Source organism: Cyprinodon variegatus, unplaced genomic scaffold (assembly GCF_000732505.1).
Source record: "Cyprinodon variegatus isolate N-32 unplaced genomic scaffold, C_variegatus-1.0 Scaffold560, whole genome shotgun sequence".
Taxonomy (NCBI): domain Eukaryota; kingdom Metazoa; phylum Chordata; class Actinopteri; order Cyprinodontiformes; family Cyprinodontidae; genus Cyprinodon; species Cyprinodon variegatus.
In genome coordinates, this window is record NW_015151013.1 from 444,561 (window position 1) to 462,684 (window position 18,124).

At 35.0% G+C, this 18,124-nt stretch overlaps 1 protein-coding gene across 1 annotated transcript in view; it reads right to left on the reverse strand.

Annotated features, from left to right (window-relative positions):
* LOC107095625 (VPS10 domain-containing receptor SorCS1-like) overlaps nucleotides 1-18,124 on the reverse strand; it is a 79,325-nt gene that overhangs the window by 40,199 nt on the left and 21,002 nt on the right. The window contains exons 2-10 of the mRNA XM_015391791.1: nucleotides 15,088-15,155; nucleotides 12,785-12,884; nucleotides 12,414-12,572; nucleotides 10,811-10,884; nucleotides 6,971-7,035; nucleotides 5,723-5,841; nucleotides 5,309-5,398; nucleotides 4,054-4,233; nucleotides 1,632-1,778 (exon numbers count right to left, since the gene is read on the reverse strand). Coding sequence (XP_015247277.1) covers nucleotides 1,632-1,778; nucleotides 4,054-4,233; nucleotides 5,309-5,398; nucleotides 5,723-5,841; nucleotides 6,971-7,035; nucleotides 10,811-10,884; nucleotides 12,414-12,572; nucleotides 12,785-12,884; nucleotides 15,088-15,155 — 1,002 coding nt within the window. The remainder of the gene's footprint in view (nucleotides 1-1,631; nucleotides 1,779-4,053; nucleotides 4,234-5,308; nucleotides 5,399-5,722; nucleotides 5,842-6,970; nucleotides 7,036-10,810; nucleotides 10,885-12,413; nucleotides 12,573-12,784; nucleotides 12,885-15,087; nucleotides 15,156-18,124) is intronic.

Sequence of the window (18,124 nt, forward strand, 5' to 3'; positions counted from 1 at the left end):
TTTGGCCCGTCTATCACCAACATAGGCCAATCAGCTAACCAGTATTTTCGCCCCTTCCCAAAATTACTGCAACGGAAGGTTTCCAGATAGATATGCGGAACAAATCCATCTGGCGGAGTCAGGTTACAATACTATCACCTTGACAAAGATTTACACTAAAGCCAACTGAAGATGCTTTGGTTCCCCAAAGAGACTAAAACTAAAAAAGAACATTGAATAAAGCAAACACTGTGATGAAAACATCTTACCTAAAGAAATATTTTACATAAAATTAAAAAAAAAAAAAATACACCTCTTGCATCTCCTTATTGAAAATTGAATAACTGAAGAAAAGCGATAAAACATATAACTTGTTAAGAAACCTATTGGGTAATGGGACGGACAGTTTCATATCCATTTCAGTTGCCCTGGTTAGGAAAAGTATTCCTCCTCCCTGATGGCAGGAGACAAAACTTTGAGAGGAGCAGATGATTAATGGCTGCCAGCTTGTCCTTTACCTTATTTTCTCTTTTTTCAACATAAAAAATATACATCTTAACAAGCACAGTTTTCTTAAAAAAATAAAAAATAAAAAAATAAAAATGTTAAGGCAGCATAAGTTAAATGAAAGTTAAAATTAATACTTTTACATGGATTTTAAAGACAGCTGCTGATAGGGATATTCAAGATGGCTAACAAAAAATAACACACTATAAACCTTATTGATAAATATGGATTAGTCTTTCGTTTTACCTATTAAAAATAAGGATACAGCAAAAACAAATCGTAAACCTAACCCTTTTAAACAAAACCTTGAATCTTGAAATTGATGTCATACATATAAAAATCAATCCAAATCCAACCCAATCCAATGAATTCCATATTCCTCTGCCAATATCAGAGTCCGCTGAAATAAGAGAAAAATCTATAGGACATATTTTCTATTGATACTGATCAGGTGTCTGTCATGATATATATAGATATTTTTTATTGTGCAAACCTAGCTACAAACATGAATAAAAGGCATCATTTTGAAATAAATACAATCAAAGTGATGCTCAGTAAATCTTTAAAATTTGTTTCAATCATTATGAATTAGATAGGATGTAAGGTAAAGTTAAGCAAATTAACTATATCTAAAGTTGCTAAGTTACACACCTGGAAGATATAGATTAAAAATTGCTTTTTGCCAAGAAGTTTGACCCTAGTGGGATGAGACAGGCATTTAAATTAGTAAATTCCTATAAAGAAATAACAATTCTGAAAATATTTTTTGTATAAAAGTATATTCAAAATCTTTTTTATTAACAACTAAAACTTTGAAAATGAATGTCTTCATTGATGAGGCCCAAATCTTTGAGGTTGGAAGCCCTCCTTGCCATCAATCTTCAGCTTCCTACACAGGCTCTATCAGATTGGATTTGGGACTCTGCCTGCAGTGCTCACATTTATTAATACTTGGATTTAGGAAAAAAAAAAAATAGTGGGAAATCTAACATACATTTTGAAACATAAGAACAAAGATATTATGAATAATATTACACACTCATTTTCTTCCGCAATGTCAAAAGCTAGCATGATTCAGTGTGGTGCTGTTGAGAGCAGATAATGAAAATCCAAATAACAGTATCTCCTGTCAGTGGCCCACTTACTTGCTCACAATAGACCTTGTTTCCCTGGAGATCAGTGGTTGGAGCCTGAAGAAGACGCCAGTCTCTGCCCTTGTTGTATGTGATATAAGTTTTTACTTGGTTCTCAACAACTTTGTTTGACAGGAACACTCCTTTAATCCCAGCAACCTGCATGTATGAGAGGCATGAGGCAGAATGGAGAAAAATAACACAAAGAAATGTATGAAAAAAATAAATATTCAAACTTAAGTAAAGCTAAGGGCCTCGTTTTGCAAGAGAGAGAGATATTTGAGAGCGATATTTTTTTTTTTTTTGACATGGAGCACTATTTTAGACCATCTGTATGGCTGTGTAAAATCCAAACAACATATGGCAGAGCCTTGGGATGTCTTCTTCTTTGTGCTTGTGTGCAGTGATGCAGACTTAATGTACAACAGACATCAATTGAGCTCACATTTCCTTTAGTGTTTGCCAGATCTTTGTTACCCCGCACCAAAAGAAAGGGGGGAAAAAAATCCTAATCACAACTGTGTGGCACGGTCATCTCTCCAACTGGGACATATGTGAGGTGTGTTTACAACAACATGATACTTTCACTGCTGGGTGAAGATGAGGGAAATGTGCAATGATGCTTTCATGTGGAAGTTCCAAGAAGATCTGTCAACACAGGTCATAGTTTAAAGCTGATATTAAAGACTAATTCATTCAGATCCTGATCAAAGTTTAAAAGCAGTTAGTAAATTTGTTGAGGGGACATTCTAATTCACTTTAAAACCCAACTTGTTTAATTCTACCTGCCAATAAAACAAAGTTTTATGCAAACCATATGTTCAGAAAAAATATGCCATTTTCAAGAGTCCACTGGGTGGTTATTTACATTATAATAAATCACTACATGTAAAGAATAGGCAAGAGGTGGTTCACTAATGATGTATAAAATATCCCCCTCTCACAGTAACTATGAAGAAGACAATTTACATTCTAAAAATCAATCAGTTGCCTAGGAATCTCTTAGAAACTTTAATAATTCAGCTCTTTGCAGAAGCTGACTCTTCTATAAGACAGGTAGTCTGATCAGAACAGTTTAAGCTATTTAATTTTAAGTACATTTTCCACAGAGGAGATAATTGGTTTTGCACTGCCTCCTAAGTCAGATTTTTGTATGAATAATCATTTGGTGTTGACCTCTCTATGGCTAGCTGGTAACTTCGGCTTCCAGGATCAACTTATTTGTTTTTTATACAAAATGTTAATTAAATGAATATACTGTAGGTAATATATTGCTGTGCCTATTCAGTTGAACCGCACTTAAAACATTCTGTACAATTTGATGAAGTGTTTCACCATGAATAGAACCTACTAGCATAACCAGTCATGGAACCTCAAAAACAATACTTTAATTAAATATGGAAGCTCAATAACAATGATACAGTCACTTGCAATATCCAATAACGGCAATGGGAGAAAAACAAACTGATGCTGTAGACTGGTTAAAAACATCATCTGTTCCGTTAAATAGAGACAATCAGAGCAGATGTGGAAAAACAAAACAAAAAGGAAGATCTGCTTTTTGATGCATAAAATTGCTTTTAGAACTTCAAGTTAAATTTCCATTGTGTTTTCAGCTTGCATTCTCACTTAATCTTATCATTAGAAACAATAAACAAATCACTGTCTATCAAATATATATATAATGATACCTCAAAACTTCTTGGCAACATAAGAACATAAACACAGGCTTTTGCAAAGAGTATTACATAAAGAAAGTCTTTTTAAATAAAAATCTCTGACCTTGAATATTCCATTGTAGCTTGACTTTAATAAAATTGTAATGCTGGGAAGTTATTTGGTATTTTTCACACACACAAATGCACATCCACCTTCAAAAACACACACAAGCAGGAGCTGTTGTTCTTGCTGTAATACTGTAGGACAAGAGGTGGGGTGGACTAGACAGGTCATTGATCCGTCACAATATAGAAGAACACAGGAACAAAAAAAAGAAAAACATGCAAAAACATACACTTATTCCTAAGAGGAATTTAGAGAACAATTTATCTAATTGACATGCTTTTGCACTGTGGGAAGAAGCTGGAGAACCTGGAGAGAACTCAAGCTTTTAGGGGGAGGAAGTGCAAACTCCATGCAGAAAAACTTAGGCATTCTTGCTGAGAGGCAAGAGTTCTACCAACAGCTTTTGCTTATATACCTCCCTGCCCTTAAGCCCTGATGTTGCTTCTCTGCATCAATTAGACACCCCACAATCCTGTGCTGCAGCACTGTCTTAAATGTCCAAGAATTGGCAGAATAATGGTCTCTGTGTACACTCTGTGTACACTGACTTTACACTAAAAATTATTTTAAAGTTTTCAAATTAAAATCTGTGAAATAAAACCCCACAGTCAAAAAACAGGAGCACCCTCACAGCACTGTGGCTGCTTACCTCATAGAGATCAATCATGACATTGTCCTCTGGACCACCGGTGCTCACAACATCCTCCAGCATTAGTGTGAAGAACAGCCCTCTGTAGTCAGACATGTAGAGGTTGTACGAATCATTCTGGTGCCAGTCCTGAATAGCTGCCAGCACCTGGTTTTCGTCCGTGCTGATTATCTGCAGGTCCTAAATATAAGGACTTAATGAGCGAATGTTTTTGCTCTTTTTTTAATGGGTAACACTATTTTTATACAACTGAAAAGACAGAAAAATGTGAATCTGCATAGCAATGTGCATGTATTGGTCACACAGGGGGAGCAAAAATGTGTTAGTTCTGTAATCATTCATCAGGATTCTGGTGCCATTAGGGTTATGCACTAAAAAATGAACACTGGGTAAAACATTTTATTTTACTGAAATTTATATTAGGTTTAAGTTAGGCATTATTTCTCCTTCTATAGAAAATTTTCATAATTCATATCACTGAATGGATGGTCTGGCCATTTGTGTATTTTGTAAATCATAGCACCTTTTAAATTTATCTTTAGTTTTATGTTGTAGACAGAATATATTTAAATTAGTTTGAAACCAAGATCTATCATTTTTGTTTTTTTTAATTGTTGTGATCAATTTCATAAATTTTAGACCCGCCAATTAATTTAGAAGATTAGGAACACACGTCAGGAACAGGGAAGATGTTTTTTTTTTGGTTGCTGTTCAAATGTTTGGTTTAAGGACAGGGGGTCCTTGTAAATATCTTGTAAAAAGATTTTTTGACCACTTTTGATAATTTTTTGAAGGCTGTAACAGCAGATTAAGTTAACTTTCGTTTTTCTTTTTAAATTGTAAGATATTTTTAGTTATATTCTGTCTTGTTTTTTTTTTGTTTTTTTTTTAGGAGCACCACCTGTTGCCACCCACATCACTTTTATAAATCTACCAAAACAACTATGAAGGCACTGAGGCTGTGTAATTATTTAGACCCTAAGTCTCAAGTAAATGACCCACACTGCTCTGTTTATGTTACTTGGTACATATAGGGCCGGTTGGCGTAAGCAAAACAGGATAATTCCTTTAGGGTTCAACATTATACTGCATTATTCCTGTTAACTGTAACTTAACATCTGTTGATACACATACTAGTGAAAATGTGATTGTAAATCTAGTCATGTTAGTGGATAGCTAAATACATTTCCAGAAAATGTTCATGCAAATAATTGTAGGAAATGTTATACCAATCAAAACACAGCTATGATCTTACCTTAGGGACCGTGTATTTAGGAAGCTTCATTGGGTAAAATGCTTTTCTTTTATATGACACATAATGGACAGCCTGGCCACTGACTGATACCTTCAAGAGAAACACAGCCAAAATGTTTTAGGTAGTAAAGATAAACATTGCATTACAGTAATCGCTGAAAGCTTATCTATAAAATAAGATTAATCCCACCATAAAAACCCAGCATTATCCTCTAATTGTGATGTTGTAAGTTGCAGTAAAGTGCAGTTGTAGCAATAAAAAGCAGTGGTTTATTTTTGTGCCTTCCCTTGCCAGCATAATGGTTCCTTTTAGTTAATGAAAAACAAGTCTGTACATTAAGATGCAGCTGAACGCACTGATTTCACAGCATTTAATTGTCTTTTAATGAAGCCAGACCTTGCAGTAAAAACCCACCTGGATGAAAACGTACTCATCCTGCACCACCAGGGAGTTTGGGATTATAAATCCTGGGAAAGGCTTGCCCTTGTTTCCATCGGAGCAGTTCTGAAGTTTGCAAGTTATGTACTGTGACCCTGTTGATAAGCAAGAAAATATAGCCAAAAATGCAATAATGCAGGAACAACTCCCTATATTCTAAAATAAATGTTTTGCGTCATTTATAGCCATGGCACTAAGTGACACAAAAAGCATAGGTGTCATATTTCTTAAATGAGACAGCATTGTCCATATCCATATGAACGATAATGGACATCATCTTGTGTTCTATGTGAAAAAAGACGCCTTTTCAGATCTTAAATCATACAATAATTCAGCTGTGTGGTTGAAAAGCCCCTCAATCTCCAAAATAAAATCAAGAGCAATGCAAACAGCCAATTAGCAGCAAAGTTATTGTGTGAGTTTAGCTTTAGAAAGAAAGGCCACATTTTAAGAAAACCTCTACTCCCTTTGTAGGCTGCTATAAAAGCTAGCTCACTGATGCATCACACGTCTTACTGTGCTCTAAACTCCAGTCTATCTCCCACTGATCCATTTATATGTAATCCCTACTTATTTTCCCTCACTATCATTTACCTTTTATCCACCTCATCTGCTTCATCCACTTTAACAATTTTTTCATCCCTCTCATCTCACTTCTCGCTCTTCCAAATAATTTCCTTGCCTTCTGTTTCACAGTGTCCCTCTTTACTTCCTTATTATTTTTATGTACCCATTTAATCCCACCTATTTAAAACTTTTTACAACAACTATTGACAGAACTTAATTTTTTGCCATTTAAGACAACCATACTCTCAGCTAAAGTTTTTAGAACCAAATAGACTAAATTAATTCTCCAGTCAGATTAACTCAATCAGTCAAACCTGTTATTTCAATGTTTTACAAAATTGCAAGTGAACTGATTATATTCTCATGTCTTATTCCCAATTCCCATTCCATTTAATATTTCTAACAAAGGCCATTCATGCTCTTGACGCTCCAACTCAAGGAGTAATACGTTAGCTCAGTCATTTCTAACTCAGACCAAACCCTTACTACCAGCATTTTTTTTTCTGCCAATAATCATGACACTCCCCCTGGTGCAGCTGGACCTTCTGAACCATCTATTCCATCATCCCCTCTCCTCTTTGATTAAACCAGTGAATTGTTTTTTGGGCTTCGCTCCTGAAATTACTTCAGGTGAGATTTCTGCTGTTTCTGACTCACGTCCAACTGCGACAGTGATCTCAAGGTGAATCATCCCTTGGTCTTTGTCCAAACCCAGCCTGGACCTAAAACATTGAAAAAGACAGACAGAGTCATTTGATTTATTATTATAAATTAATATGATGTGAAAGCACTGTGTTTTAATAGTATTCCAGCAGACTAATCCCATTTTATAATACTTTTCATAGCATTATTTTAATGTCACTACAAAAACTGGTGCTGCTAAAGGACATTTGTTCCTGGTTTACTTATTGTTTATGAAATAAAAAAGAAATAATGAAAGTGTGTTGTTAATTTGTATTCAGGCCCCTTAATGGCTATTTTGTAGAACAAACATTTGCTTTAATTGCACCTTATAGTATTTTGGGGTATGTCTCTGTCTGCTTCCTACATCTAGAGGCTTAAGGCTTATTCTACTTTGTAAAATACTCCAGGTTTATCAGACTGGACGGAGATTTTTGAAAGTCCTGGTACACATATGAAACTGTTTTTGTTTTTATAATTCCCAACATCAGGTTAATAGGTAAATATACTAACATCTCAGCCCATATATTGTACCTCTGTAGGCTTAGGTGTATAGTCACATCAGGAAGACATACCCCTGTTTTAGTCTCAATGCTAGCAGCCTCTAACAGGTTTTCTTCTTTTGTTTTTAGATTTATCCATCATCTCATTAATTCTGACCAGCTTCTCTGTTCTTGCTCAAGACAGCATCCAAAAAGCATGAAGCAGCCACCGCCACGTGTCGCTATGGGGATGATGTGTTAAACTCAAATCCTTTAGGGTTGTGTCCTGTAACTTTTGTGCCGCTTCCCTACGCACTTGAACTAAATAACAATACTCGTTCTCAATCAGCAGCAAAGCTCTACAGAGCTCTGCTACTAAGCTAATATTAGAACTAGTTGCATTGAAGCAGGGATGCATCTAAAAGATGCAGGACACCAGTCCTTAAGGACAGGAGTTAGAGACCACTGGTTTGCTGTTATCTGGAGTGTTAGTTGTGAATTTTATTCAGGGGTATCAAAGTAAATGGAGATGAAAACAAACATGGCAACAGCCTTCAGATGTTTCATTGTAAAAGTAATTACTGTTATCCTCAACTTGACAACTAGGTAGTAAATCTTGGTGTACCAGATAAACAGACTAAATAAATGGAAAGTTGTGCTTGTAAATTGAAAATGTTGTACAGGCTTCCATAGTTTTTCACAATGCTGTTTTATCATTATTAATATTATTAAAGTTATCAAACTTAACATAACAGTAATATTAAATTACCAGTAGCTGCTTAGAATGAGTTCTATTGATAACCCAGAGCAGAAGCAGCATGTGTCTGGTTTTCTGGACAAACAAAAGAGCCTCATGAAATGGGGCTACGGCCCATCTACATATTTTAATGGGGCGAGGCTGTTGTCAAATTAGCTACAAGTTAAACAAATAATATCAGAGTAAATTGTGAATTACTGCCTGATGTCAGCAGTGTAAGCACCAACAGTTTATGGCAGGCAAGGGCTGCCATCTGCAGTGGATCACATAACAGCATGGACTCCCTTGTCAGAAGCAACTGTAGGGTGGACCAGAATACTGATGTGTGTATTTATTTATAATTTAATTAAGTCGCCCAGAAGAGGCAGTTTACATTAAACTGTAAACACTCTTAATTCTCAAAAGGACAAATGTGCAATTATTAAATACACATTATCAAATCAGTAGTCTCCTCGAAAAGTGAGTTTGTCTGTAGATGTAATCTCAACCAGCATAAGAGAAATATGCAGGATAAAATACAGTAAGAGACTGAAATTCTCCTGTCTTTCAAGTACCTAATTTATCCAGTGGAAGTTGTGATCATCAGCTTGTAATAACCTCCTCTGTGCAGAATGTCTATTTTATAACTGAAATTGTGAAAATGTCAGCAGGGCAAAACACTTCATCATCTTTGTTTTTGTTGTAAGAAACTCGTAAAATGGTGAAGCAGGGTGGAAATTATGACAAAACAAAGATTCTTTTCATGGTTATGAATTACAGAAGACAGCGGCGCTCTTTACTGTTCCCTTAGGACCTATAATACAACAGGCTGATGTAAAGACAGTGACTTGAAGGACATTTAACCTGCACTGCTCTTTTTTTTGTGAGATTTACTTAGCCATTTCATTCCCCTTGAACTACAGAGTCTTTGCTGCAGCCGTTAAGCACCGAGCAGCGGAAGTGACCACTTGTTGTATTAATAGCAACTGTTGTGACAGAAGATGGGTTTCTCTTATATTCCATACTGTGTCTGAACTATAATATAAAAGGCTCCTATCCTGCTTCCCTCAGCACTTTGTAATTGCCTCACAGCTCCATCTCTTTTAATGGACTTTCTGTCAAATACTTCATCCAATTCTATCAGTGAACAGGAGCCTGCACTCTTAAATAAAGCCCCACAATGCTAAAGCATTCTCCAATAAGTAACACCACTAGTGTCTTGTAACAAGTGTGTGCCAGTGTTTCAGCATGTTTTAGTAGCAGGGTACTTGTTGTTCGTGTTTGATTATTGGATGAGGTAGTAACAATAATTTTTGTTTCTTATGTGTGTTTGAATTATCTCATTTAATTGAGGTCATAATAAATTGTATAGATGATGAGAGATGTGTTTTGATATGGGAGCATGACTTCCCATTCAGGATACCCTGAGCTGCACCCAGTCAGGGGGCAGCACAAGCAACAAGTGGATAGACAGTGCAAGTATTTAGTGAATAAATTGCCTTGTGTTTTTTTCTTTTTTTTGCTCTCACACAGATTTCTGTATTAGGCCCCATTTTGCACACATACAATTTTCCATTTGCACACAAAAGTAAGGTAAAAGAAAAATAATTGGACCCCCTTTGTTTTTTTTGTTTTTTTGTTTGTTTGTTTTTCTGGGGTGTTATTTTATTTTACAGGTAATGTACCTTTGGAGTTAAAAATTTAAGAAAACCATGCTGGTATATTACTTTTGCTATGACTGCAGTTTAGGATCCTACTTAAACATTACTGTTTAGTTTGTCTGCTTTATGTTCTTGCCTTGTTTAAGCAATTGTGATTATTAGTCTTACTACTATAATTTTTTTTAAATATGTGCTGTTGTATGTGTTTATTTGGCTCTTGATTACTTAGTTGTGTCTAGACAAGGAGTTTCCCTTTTATTTTATTTTATTCTATTCTATTCCATAATATTCAAGGATTCAGCTCAGTTGTTTTCCTCAATCTAAGGTCACTTCTAGTTGTTTGCTTTGTTTTGCATCTCAGACACTGAAAACTCATCAGTTGGATTTCCTTGAGTTGAGAGCCAAACTTCATTTTTTAAATACTTAGATATTTGTCTTTAAAATATGTGAAACAGAGCATAGTAAAAAATCTGTATAACCAGTAACAATAAACCCCACTAATAAGTCTGCCAAATATTTTAGGCCGCTCTTACTGTAAGCATAGCATTAAAATCTTCAGAAATTACTTTTAAAAACCTGCAGCTGCATCACCAGTCACAATTTAGAACAACATACTTTTATAGAGAAGTCCGCTCATGAAATATTCATCTTTATGAGAAAACATAAATAATAAAATAATGACACCTAAATTATTTATTAGTAAATTTTAATTCCCATTGCTTTTGTATGAAAGTAAACAAGTTAATAGGGTGAAAGATGTATTTATATAACTAAATAAGGCTAATTTAAGACTTTATTTGGCTGAAAACATGTTGACCATATTGTTTTCCTGCAACTAAAATTGGCAAGGAATGCTAGAAATACTAACTATTTCAATGACAGTTTCCAAAAGAAAAACTGCTTTGTTTTACATTTAGGCGACAACAGATTAACTCACCAATAGAATCTGTTGGGAACAACGTTGTTGTGAACAAGCTGCCATTTCCTTCCAAACTCAACAGAGACGTAGAGCTGAAAAAAAAAATCAGAGAGCGTTAGACAATGAAATGACATTGGAATACAGTATCAGAACATCTGAATTGGATTTATGCCAAAATGCATTAAGATTAAAATTATGTGTTTTTTGAACAGAAGAAAAACTTTTAGTTCCAGTAAAAGTTAAGTTATTGTTCAATGCCAGGCTTTCAGAGGAAAAGCTAAAAAGATAATAGAGATTATTTATTCTTACTGCTAGATACAAGACTTGTTCACATTGCTTGTGAGCGAACTACAATCTAAAAGACTCTTCAGAATCTCTCAGTTAACTGACATTGCAGTTTGTTTTCACATAACAACCTTATTGGTGCTCAAGAACATTAAAGATCTGTCATCTTGCCTCAGTGATTGAGCAGCACGCATCGTGAGCTCTCAGCTTTAGAGGGATCAGGCGCTTCATTCCTACCCACCTCAGAACTCGCAACTTTGAGACAACATGACAGACGATCAATAAATATGAAATGAAACCGAGCTGACGTTCATTTAGTTCCTTTTTGGCAGGAAGAAGAGAAAGAAAACAATAAAATACAGCTTTACAAAGACATAAAGAATAGCCTGAAGGCAAACTTCTCCTAAGTGTCTTCATTTTGACCCACTGATCACTCTCTGCAAGGCTTTTCATCTTCCCTACTTCGCCATTTATCTCATTTCTCAGACCTTGTCTGTTCCTCTCCCTGACAATCAAGTAGTTCTGTGATAGCAAGCTGAGGAGGACAGAGTTTGATGTCCCTGCTGCTGAGTGGAGCAGACAGCAGGGGTTCTTTCACACAATAATGGAGGCTGTGTGCAATGGAAGATATGTGTGTGGTTTCAGGATTTCTTTTTTCAGAGATGTTTTACTTGTTAACTTTCTCTCATGCTGTCCAGAACATCAAAGACCTTATGACTTGTTTTAGGATGGAGTTAGTCTGCTGTTTTTGCAACTGCAGCTTTGTTCTAGGAGCTGACAGAGTACCTTGCAAACAAATCCATATTCTTTTAAATCCTGCAATACAATAAAAATGTATATTACTGGTGTAATTGTATGTGAAAGACCAGTTCATATTAGTGTATAATTGTTAAGTGGCACCTTTTTTGAGCATCCATGACATTATTTGATCATTAGCATCTTGTGCACTGTTGTCTACTCCCAGTCTAATTACTTACTGACTCCATCTAAGTGGCATTTTTCTTCCCTTTAACAAGGATGTATTATTTTGTGTATGTCTGTCACATATGATCCCAATAAATGACAAAAAAATAATTCCATTTTTTTCCCTTTTGCTTCTAATGTAAAGTGCAGATAAGTTCCCTGAGTTTAAATATGTTGTTTTTTTCTGTCACCTTGTAGTTACCATGTTGAAATAGAGAACTAAAACGTGGCTATATCCCTAAGAGTAATACATAAGCGGCCCAATCTCTTCAGTATTCCCCTGTGTGTTTTTCACAAGGATGTTTTTCTTACACATTTTCAGATTCGGTTCTGGTTCATTCATGCCAAATGTTATTAGACACCTACACATTACCTTTTGGTCATGGCTGTAAGCCAGGATCCAGTCCTCTTGCTCTGGGTGGAATAGCAGGCTGAGGATATCAAAGCCTAAGCTGTATTTCTGATAGGACGCCCCCTCGTCAAGGCTAATGAGCAGACTGCTCTCAACCTCTGGGTCAGTTAGTAACATGATCTGAGACAGGAAAGAAGTTGGGTAATTCAGCAGCCCATTATACAACATTTTTTCCACAGGGAATATGTGTCCCTGTTTATTCTACTGCTTAGATAGATGCATAGAGCCTGGTCGTGTATTAACACTGTGATGTGCAAAAGGGACTGCTTGTAAAGGCATTTGGTTTATTCAGGATTTTGCTGTAGCACACTGTAAAACACATAGTAACTCACCTTTCTTTTGTTGTTTGGACTCACATACAGGTAGCTCAATATGCTCTTGGTCCCGACTTTCTCATTAAGTTTTTCATACGTGGTCCCATAATCAGTTGACCTAAAATTGAATTACAGGTCAAAGTAAATAGGGTTTGAGTGGTAGCTAGGCGAGAACGGCACTTCTAATAGTTATGATGCTGATGGGATCATTAGTTCTTTAGGGAAGCAGAAAATTACAACAACAAACATCCTGAGGGCAATTTGCTGAACGAAGCAGGACTTTGTTTACTTCTCAGCATGAACTAGAATATCCTATGTGTCATGCATGGGGAAAAAGCTGATATTAAGGTATTATTGCAATAAATTTTGCTTTGTAAATCACTTCCAGAATCAAAGAGCAAATTTACTTACAAGCAAAATATGAATGTTTTTATTTATGTAATGTTAAACCTATAAATCATTTATTGCAGGGGATTTTCTTCTGAGACAAGCTGCATATATTCTGTAGGCTATCTTACAGGATTATTCTCTATGATTTGTACATATAATATTTTTGTTTGTTAAGCATTTAATAAATGCAGCAATTACTTCCTAATGCTGGTATGTAAATATAGTCCCACATTTGACAGATTTGAACATAGGTGAACAAAATACATTCAGAACAAATCAACAAATCAAAACAAAACAAAAATCAACCACAACACAATTTTGCGCTTCATAAAATTTAGTTTAATTTAATTTTAAATTGTGTTTTCTTATAGAATTCTTTTGTATTTTTTGCCACTGTCCTATCATACCTATCTCCTTACCTGTCCTTATTGTGTTATAAGTAGTGTTGCACCGATACCGATACCAGTATCGGATGGGGCCCCAATACTGCCCTAAAATGGTGGTATCGGTATCGGCGAGTACCAACAGATAGGGCACCGATACCATTTTGAGAGCCATAAGTTTATTCAACTATTGTCACCCATTCCTGGTAAGAAATAAAAAGTTCTACTGGATTCACTTTGTATTAGATTTTTTCCTGCTTCACAAAGGTAGGCAGCAGCTTGACAAAGCCATGATGGCAATTATTTTACATTATTATGGTATCGGTATCGGCCGATACTGCACAGCCAGGTATCGGGTATCGGTATAGGGGCCAAAAAATGACATCGGCGCAACACTAGTTATAAGCTTTATTTGGGGAATGTGTTTAAACCTTTTCTGATAGGGAGGCCCTTTGTCAAGGATAATGAGTTCACTGCCCTCAACCTCTAGATCAGTTAGTAACCTGATCAAATTACTCTCAAAATAAGACACTACATATAAAATTGTCGATGTCCCCTAAAATCTACAATGCTTTGCAAATTATTCATAAGGCTTCAAGCTTTGTTTTCATTTTGCTCTACAACTACAAAACCTTCAGTATATTTTTCTGTGGATCAACAAATTTTGAAGTGTTTCATGCATTAGTTATGATACCCCAGTGTGTCAAAATTTATATTGCAGTTACAGCTGCAGGTCCTTCAGGGCAGGCCTCTAACACAAGCACAGACAGAAGTTTTAGCCGCTGTATTTGATCAGAGTTACAAAGCTCAGAAATCCGTCAGGAGAGAAAGTAGAGACATTGAAAATATACTTTTAAGTTATACCTAAAGTTGTCAATTGGACTGAGCCATTCCAGCAGAAGACCTTCAGAGCATGATGCAGTGGAATGCTCAAGTAACAGTTGTCAGGTGACTTAATACATCTTGGAATGTTTGATTTTCTAATGTATTACTATACCTTTGAAGAATGGATTGCTCACCTCTAAATACTACTGGGTTATTGTTTTCAGCTTAATCAACAAAGCATTTTGTCTGAATTGCCTCGTCTCTCCTTTGGTCCTTATGAAATTGTCTCGTCATTGATGTTCCCTAACAAGCCTGTTTGGTCCTTACAGAACAGCAGCATTTATTCTGAGATTAAATTACAATCTAGGTCACTTCTGACTTGGATAGACATTTTCAGGGGTACAAGAGTAAGAAAAAAAAATCTATCAATTGAAACTTTAATAAAATAGAATGTAATTAGTGGATACATTCCATTAAAGTGTTACAGGTTCACATGTTTTCAAAACATATACTGCATTTCTCACAATTTTTTTTTAGTAATCAAAAGACATAAAGATTAAAACCATTTAGAGATTTATGACAGCAAATAAATGTTAAGAAAAATGCAAACATTTTACACAAAAATGTCCTTGTATTGCAAAATCCATTGTAATTTATTACAAATGGCACAAGTAAATTAGTTAGTTCTGCTGTGTAAACCTGAAAGTAGACAGAAGAGCTTACCTCCACAGTGAACTCTCCGTTACTCTGCCAGCGTTGAAGTCATAGAACTTTGTTAACATGAGAATCACCTGCAAAGCAGATTAAATAGATTACCCTAAAGGAGTATGTGACGATTGCTGAAGATAATCAGTGTTGCAAAAGCCTTTTTTACTGACACAGAATACATAACTTTAAAACTCCAAAATTTAGTCCTTCAGACATTTGTTATATGCCCATCAGGTATATCATGCTAGAGATATCATGCTTTTCTCAAAAGCACCTTATTAAAATAAAGGCGAAACTTACAGAGTGCTTCAAGTTTGCTTTATTAGGAAAATAACAAAATGTTATTTAAAAAAAAAAAAAAACATGTTCTGTAGGACTTCTTCCTTGTCATCCAGTCATAATCTATATTAGAGTCAATAGGTTATTTTATCAACCTAATTTTTATGCTTATAAGATCCTCTGGACACTGGATTCAAGTGGACTGAAATCCACGGTTTGAACTTAATAATCATCTTCCAAACGACCCTCTTTAGAAACATCCCTTCCAAACAACTGATTCAGAAACTAGAGATCACATTAACCTCATACCTTGTAAGTCCTCCTGCAATATTCTCTTAACACGATGCAACTCTGCTTAAAAATAGAAAAGAATACCTTAAAAAGACTGGATTAAATAAGTATAGATGAAAACTGATAGGAGTAGATGGATTTTAAGATTTTGCTATAATCATTTGTAGAGAATGACTCACTGCAGTTCTAATGGCTTTAAACTAAGTTTGTGGTTTGTTTGTTTTTGCACAAGAAGAAAACAATGACTGGAACCTAAAGCAAATTGTAAATTGTGGCGTCTGAAAGTCTGTGGAGTTATTTGTATTATTCAAATGTGTAATTTCTTCGATGCCTCTGATAAGCTGATCATCATATGCCGAATAAACTCAGTGCTGCTGTGCATGTGTTAAAGTGACAGTAAGTGGATCCGATTTTATAGTGACTGTTACAATGAGAAGCACCAGTAAAATAACTCACTTAAGATGTTAACACATTTGGTTTTTGTTCACCTATAGAAAAGCGTGAGTGTTTATAATTGGGTGCAGAAAGAAACAATCCATCTACATCTTTATTTTCACTGTAATAAAACGATCCTGCTTGGTTTCATTCAAAATAGCAATGACCTGATCCCTAAACTTTCCACTATCAGGCAATGTCAGAGTTCACAGGCCGTGAACTAAGTCAGCATAAAATATTTGAAATGTTAGATATTTGCTTGTATACTGACTTGAGTGAAAAACAGAAGTTTCTTCAAAAACAGGAAAAAATGAAACTCAAACCAAAGCTGTACATAAAAATCCCAAGTTGGAACTTAAATTGTATTATGCTACATTTATATCAACTCACTCCAGCTGTTTTTGTTGGTTTTTTTTATATTGTAAATAATAAATTAAGAATATTTCCACAAATAAAACCCAGAGACCAAATTGAAGCAATGTATATAATAAAAATCCGGGTCAACTGATAAAAGCATTGGTTTAAAACTGATATTACTGAATTCACTATCTTGATTTTAAATCTCAAAGAGTCTACATTTGAGGTCAGAATTCCCTGTGCACATTCTGAGCAGGCTCACAAAAGTTAGCCAGGAGAAACGGGAAGTCTCTAAGGGCTTGCTGGGTTTATGGGCCATGAGGGCGGGTGTTAATTTAAGCTAATGACTGGGTTGAAAGAAAGAAGGCATGCCAGACCGTTTGCACCAAAGCCTAGGACAGCTTCCACTATAATGGCACATGGCTGTAAAATGTGTTATCCGACTGAGTACTACTAATTTGCTTTTTGACAGGTTTATGTTTAAGAATATCAAAGCAATAATATGAAAGTAATCTGAGTATAACCTAACATGAATAAATAAGAATTATTTCATTCATTGGGAGAAACCAAACTACACAAATAATCTACATCTTTGATGGTAAGACAGAAACCGTAGAGATAAAGCTTGAACTGTGAAAACAAATTATATATATATATAAATATATATATATATATATATATATATATATATACATATACTGTATATAAAATGCTCCTAGACATCTTGCTCAGGCTTTCAGCTCTACTAATGAATAATCAAATTTTATGACTCTTACAGGTGACATTATTATAAAAAGATAGCCGTTCATATTTCAATGCTGTACTCTTTTTACACCATATATAATCTAAACCTGGAGGGAGAAACAGGAGACTAAATGAGAAATATGCTATTTTACACTCATTTTTAACTCCCCTGCTTCTGCTATCAGTATCAGGCACTCTCAGGGTACATTACAGTTGGTTAATATGGTAATTTGTTATGTTTATATGTTTATTATGTTAAATGTTTATTATCATTACATGTTTCTTGAATTTGATCATTACGATATAATTTTGACATCAATATAAACCAAATGACAGCCTCAGACTGACAATAATACCGAAAACAGATGCCTGTATAATTGTATCGTTTATTTGACCATGTTTATGAAACTCTTCCAAATATTTATTTAAAAAAACCAATACATTAAAACTCCATAAAACCTGGAATGTCAGTCAGTGAAAAATGCTGTAATCATAAACTGTTGAAATATTGGACAAATAATTTTTATTTAATAAAAATGTGTTATATGTTAATATTGAATTATTGTCCAACCCATATGAATATAAAAGCCCTAATCAGATTCTGGCGGAATTTTATGAATTTTTATGTTTATTTTTTTTATAACTAATTTGTCTAAAACTGCTGCTTTTCAGTTGGAGATAAAGTTGCAAAGATTTCACACATAATAATCTTGATTTTACATGTCAAATAGTATTTTTTTTTTCTTGGTAAGAAGGGGGCAACCTCACTGTTGTACTCCCAAAAAGCCACCTAAAATGATTTAGTAGCTTAGGCATAAGTGGAAGAATAAGTGGATAAGTGGAAGAATAAGTGGATAAGTGGAAGAATAAGTGGATAAGTGGAAGAATAAGTGGATAAGTGGAAGAAGATGGATGGATGGATGGATGGATGGATGGATGGATGGAT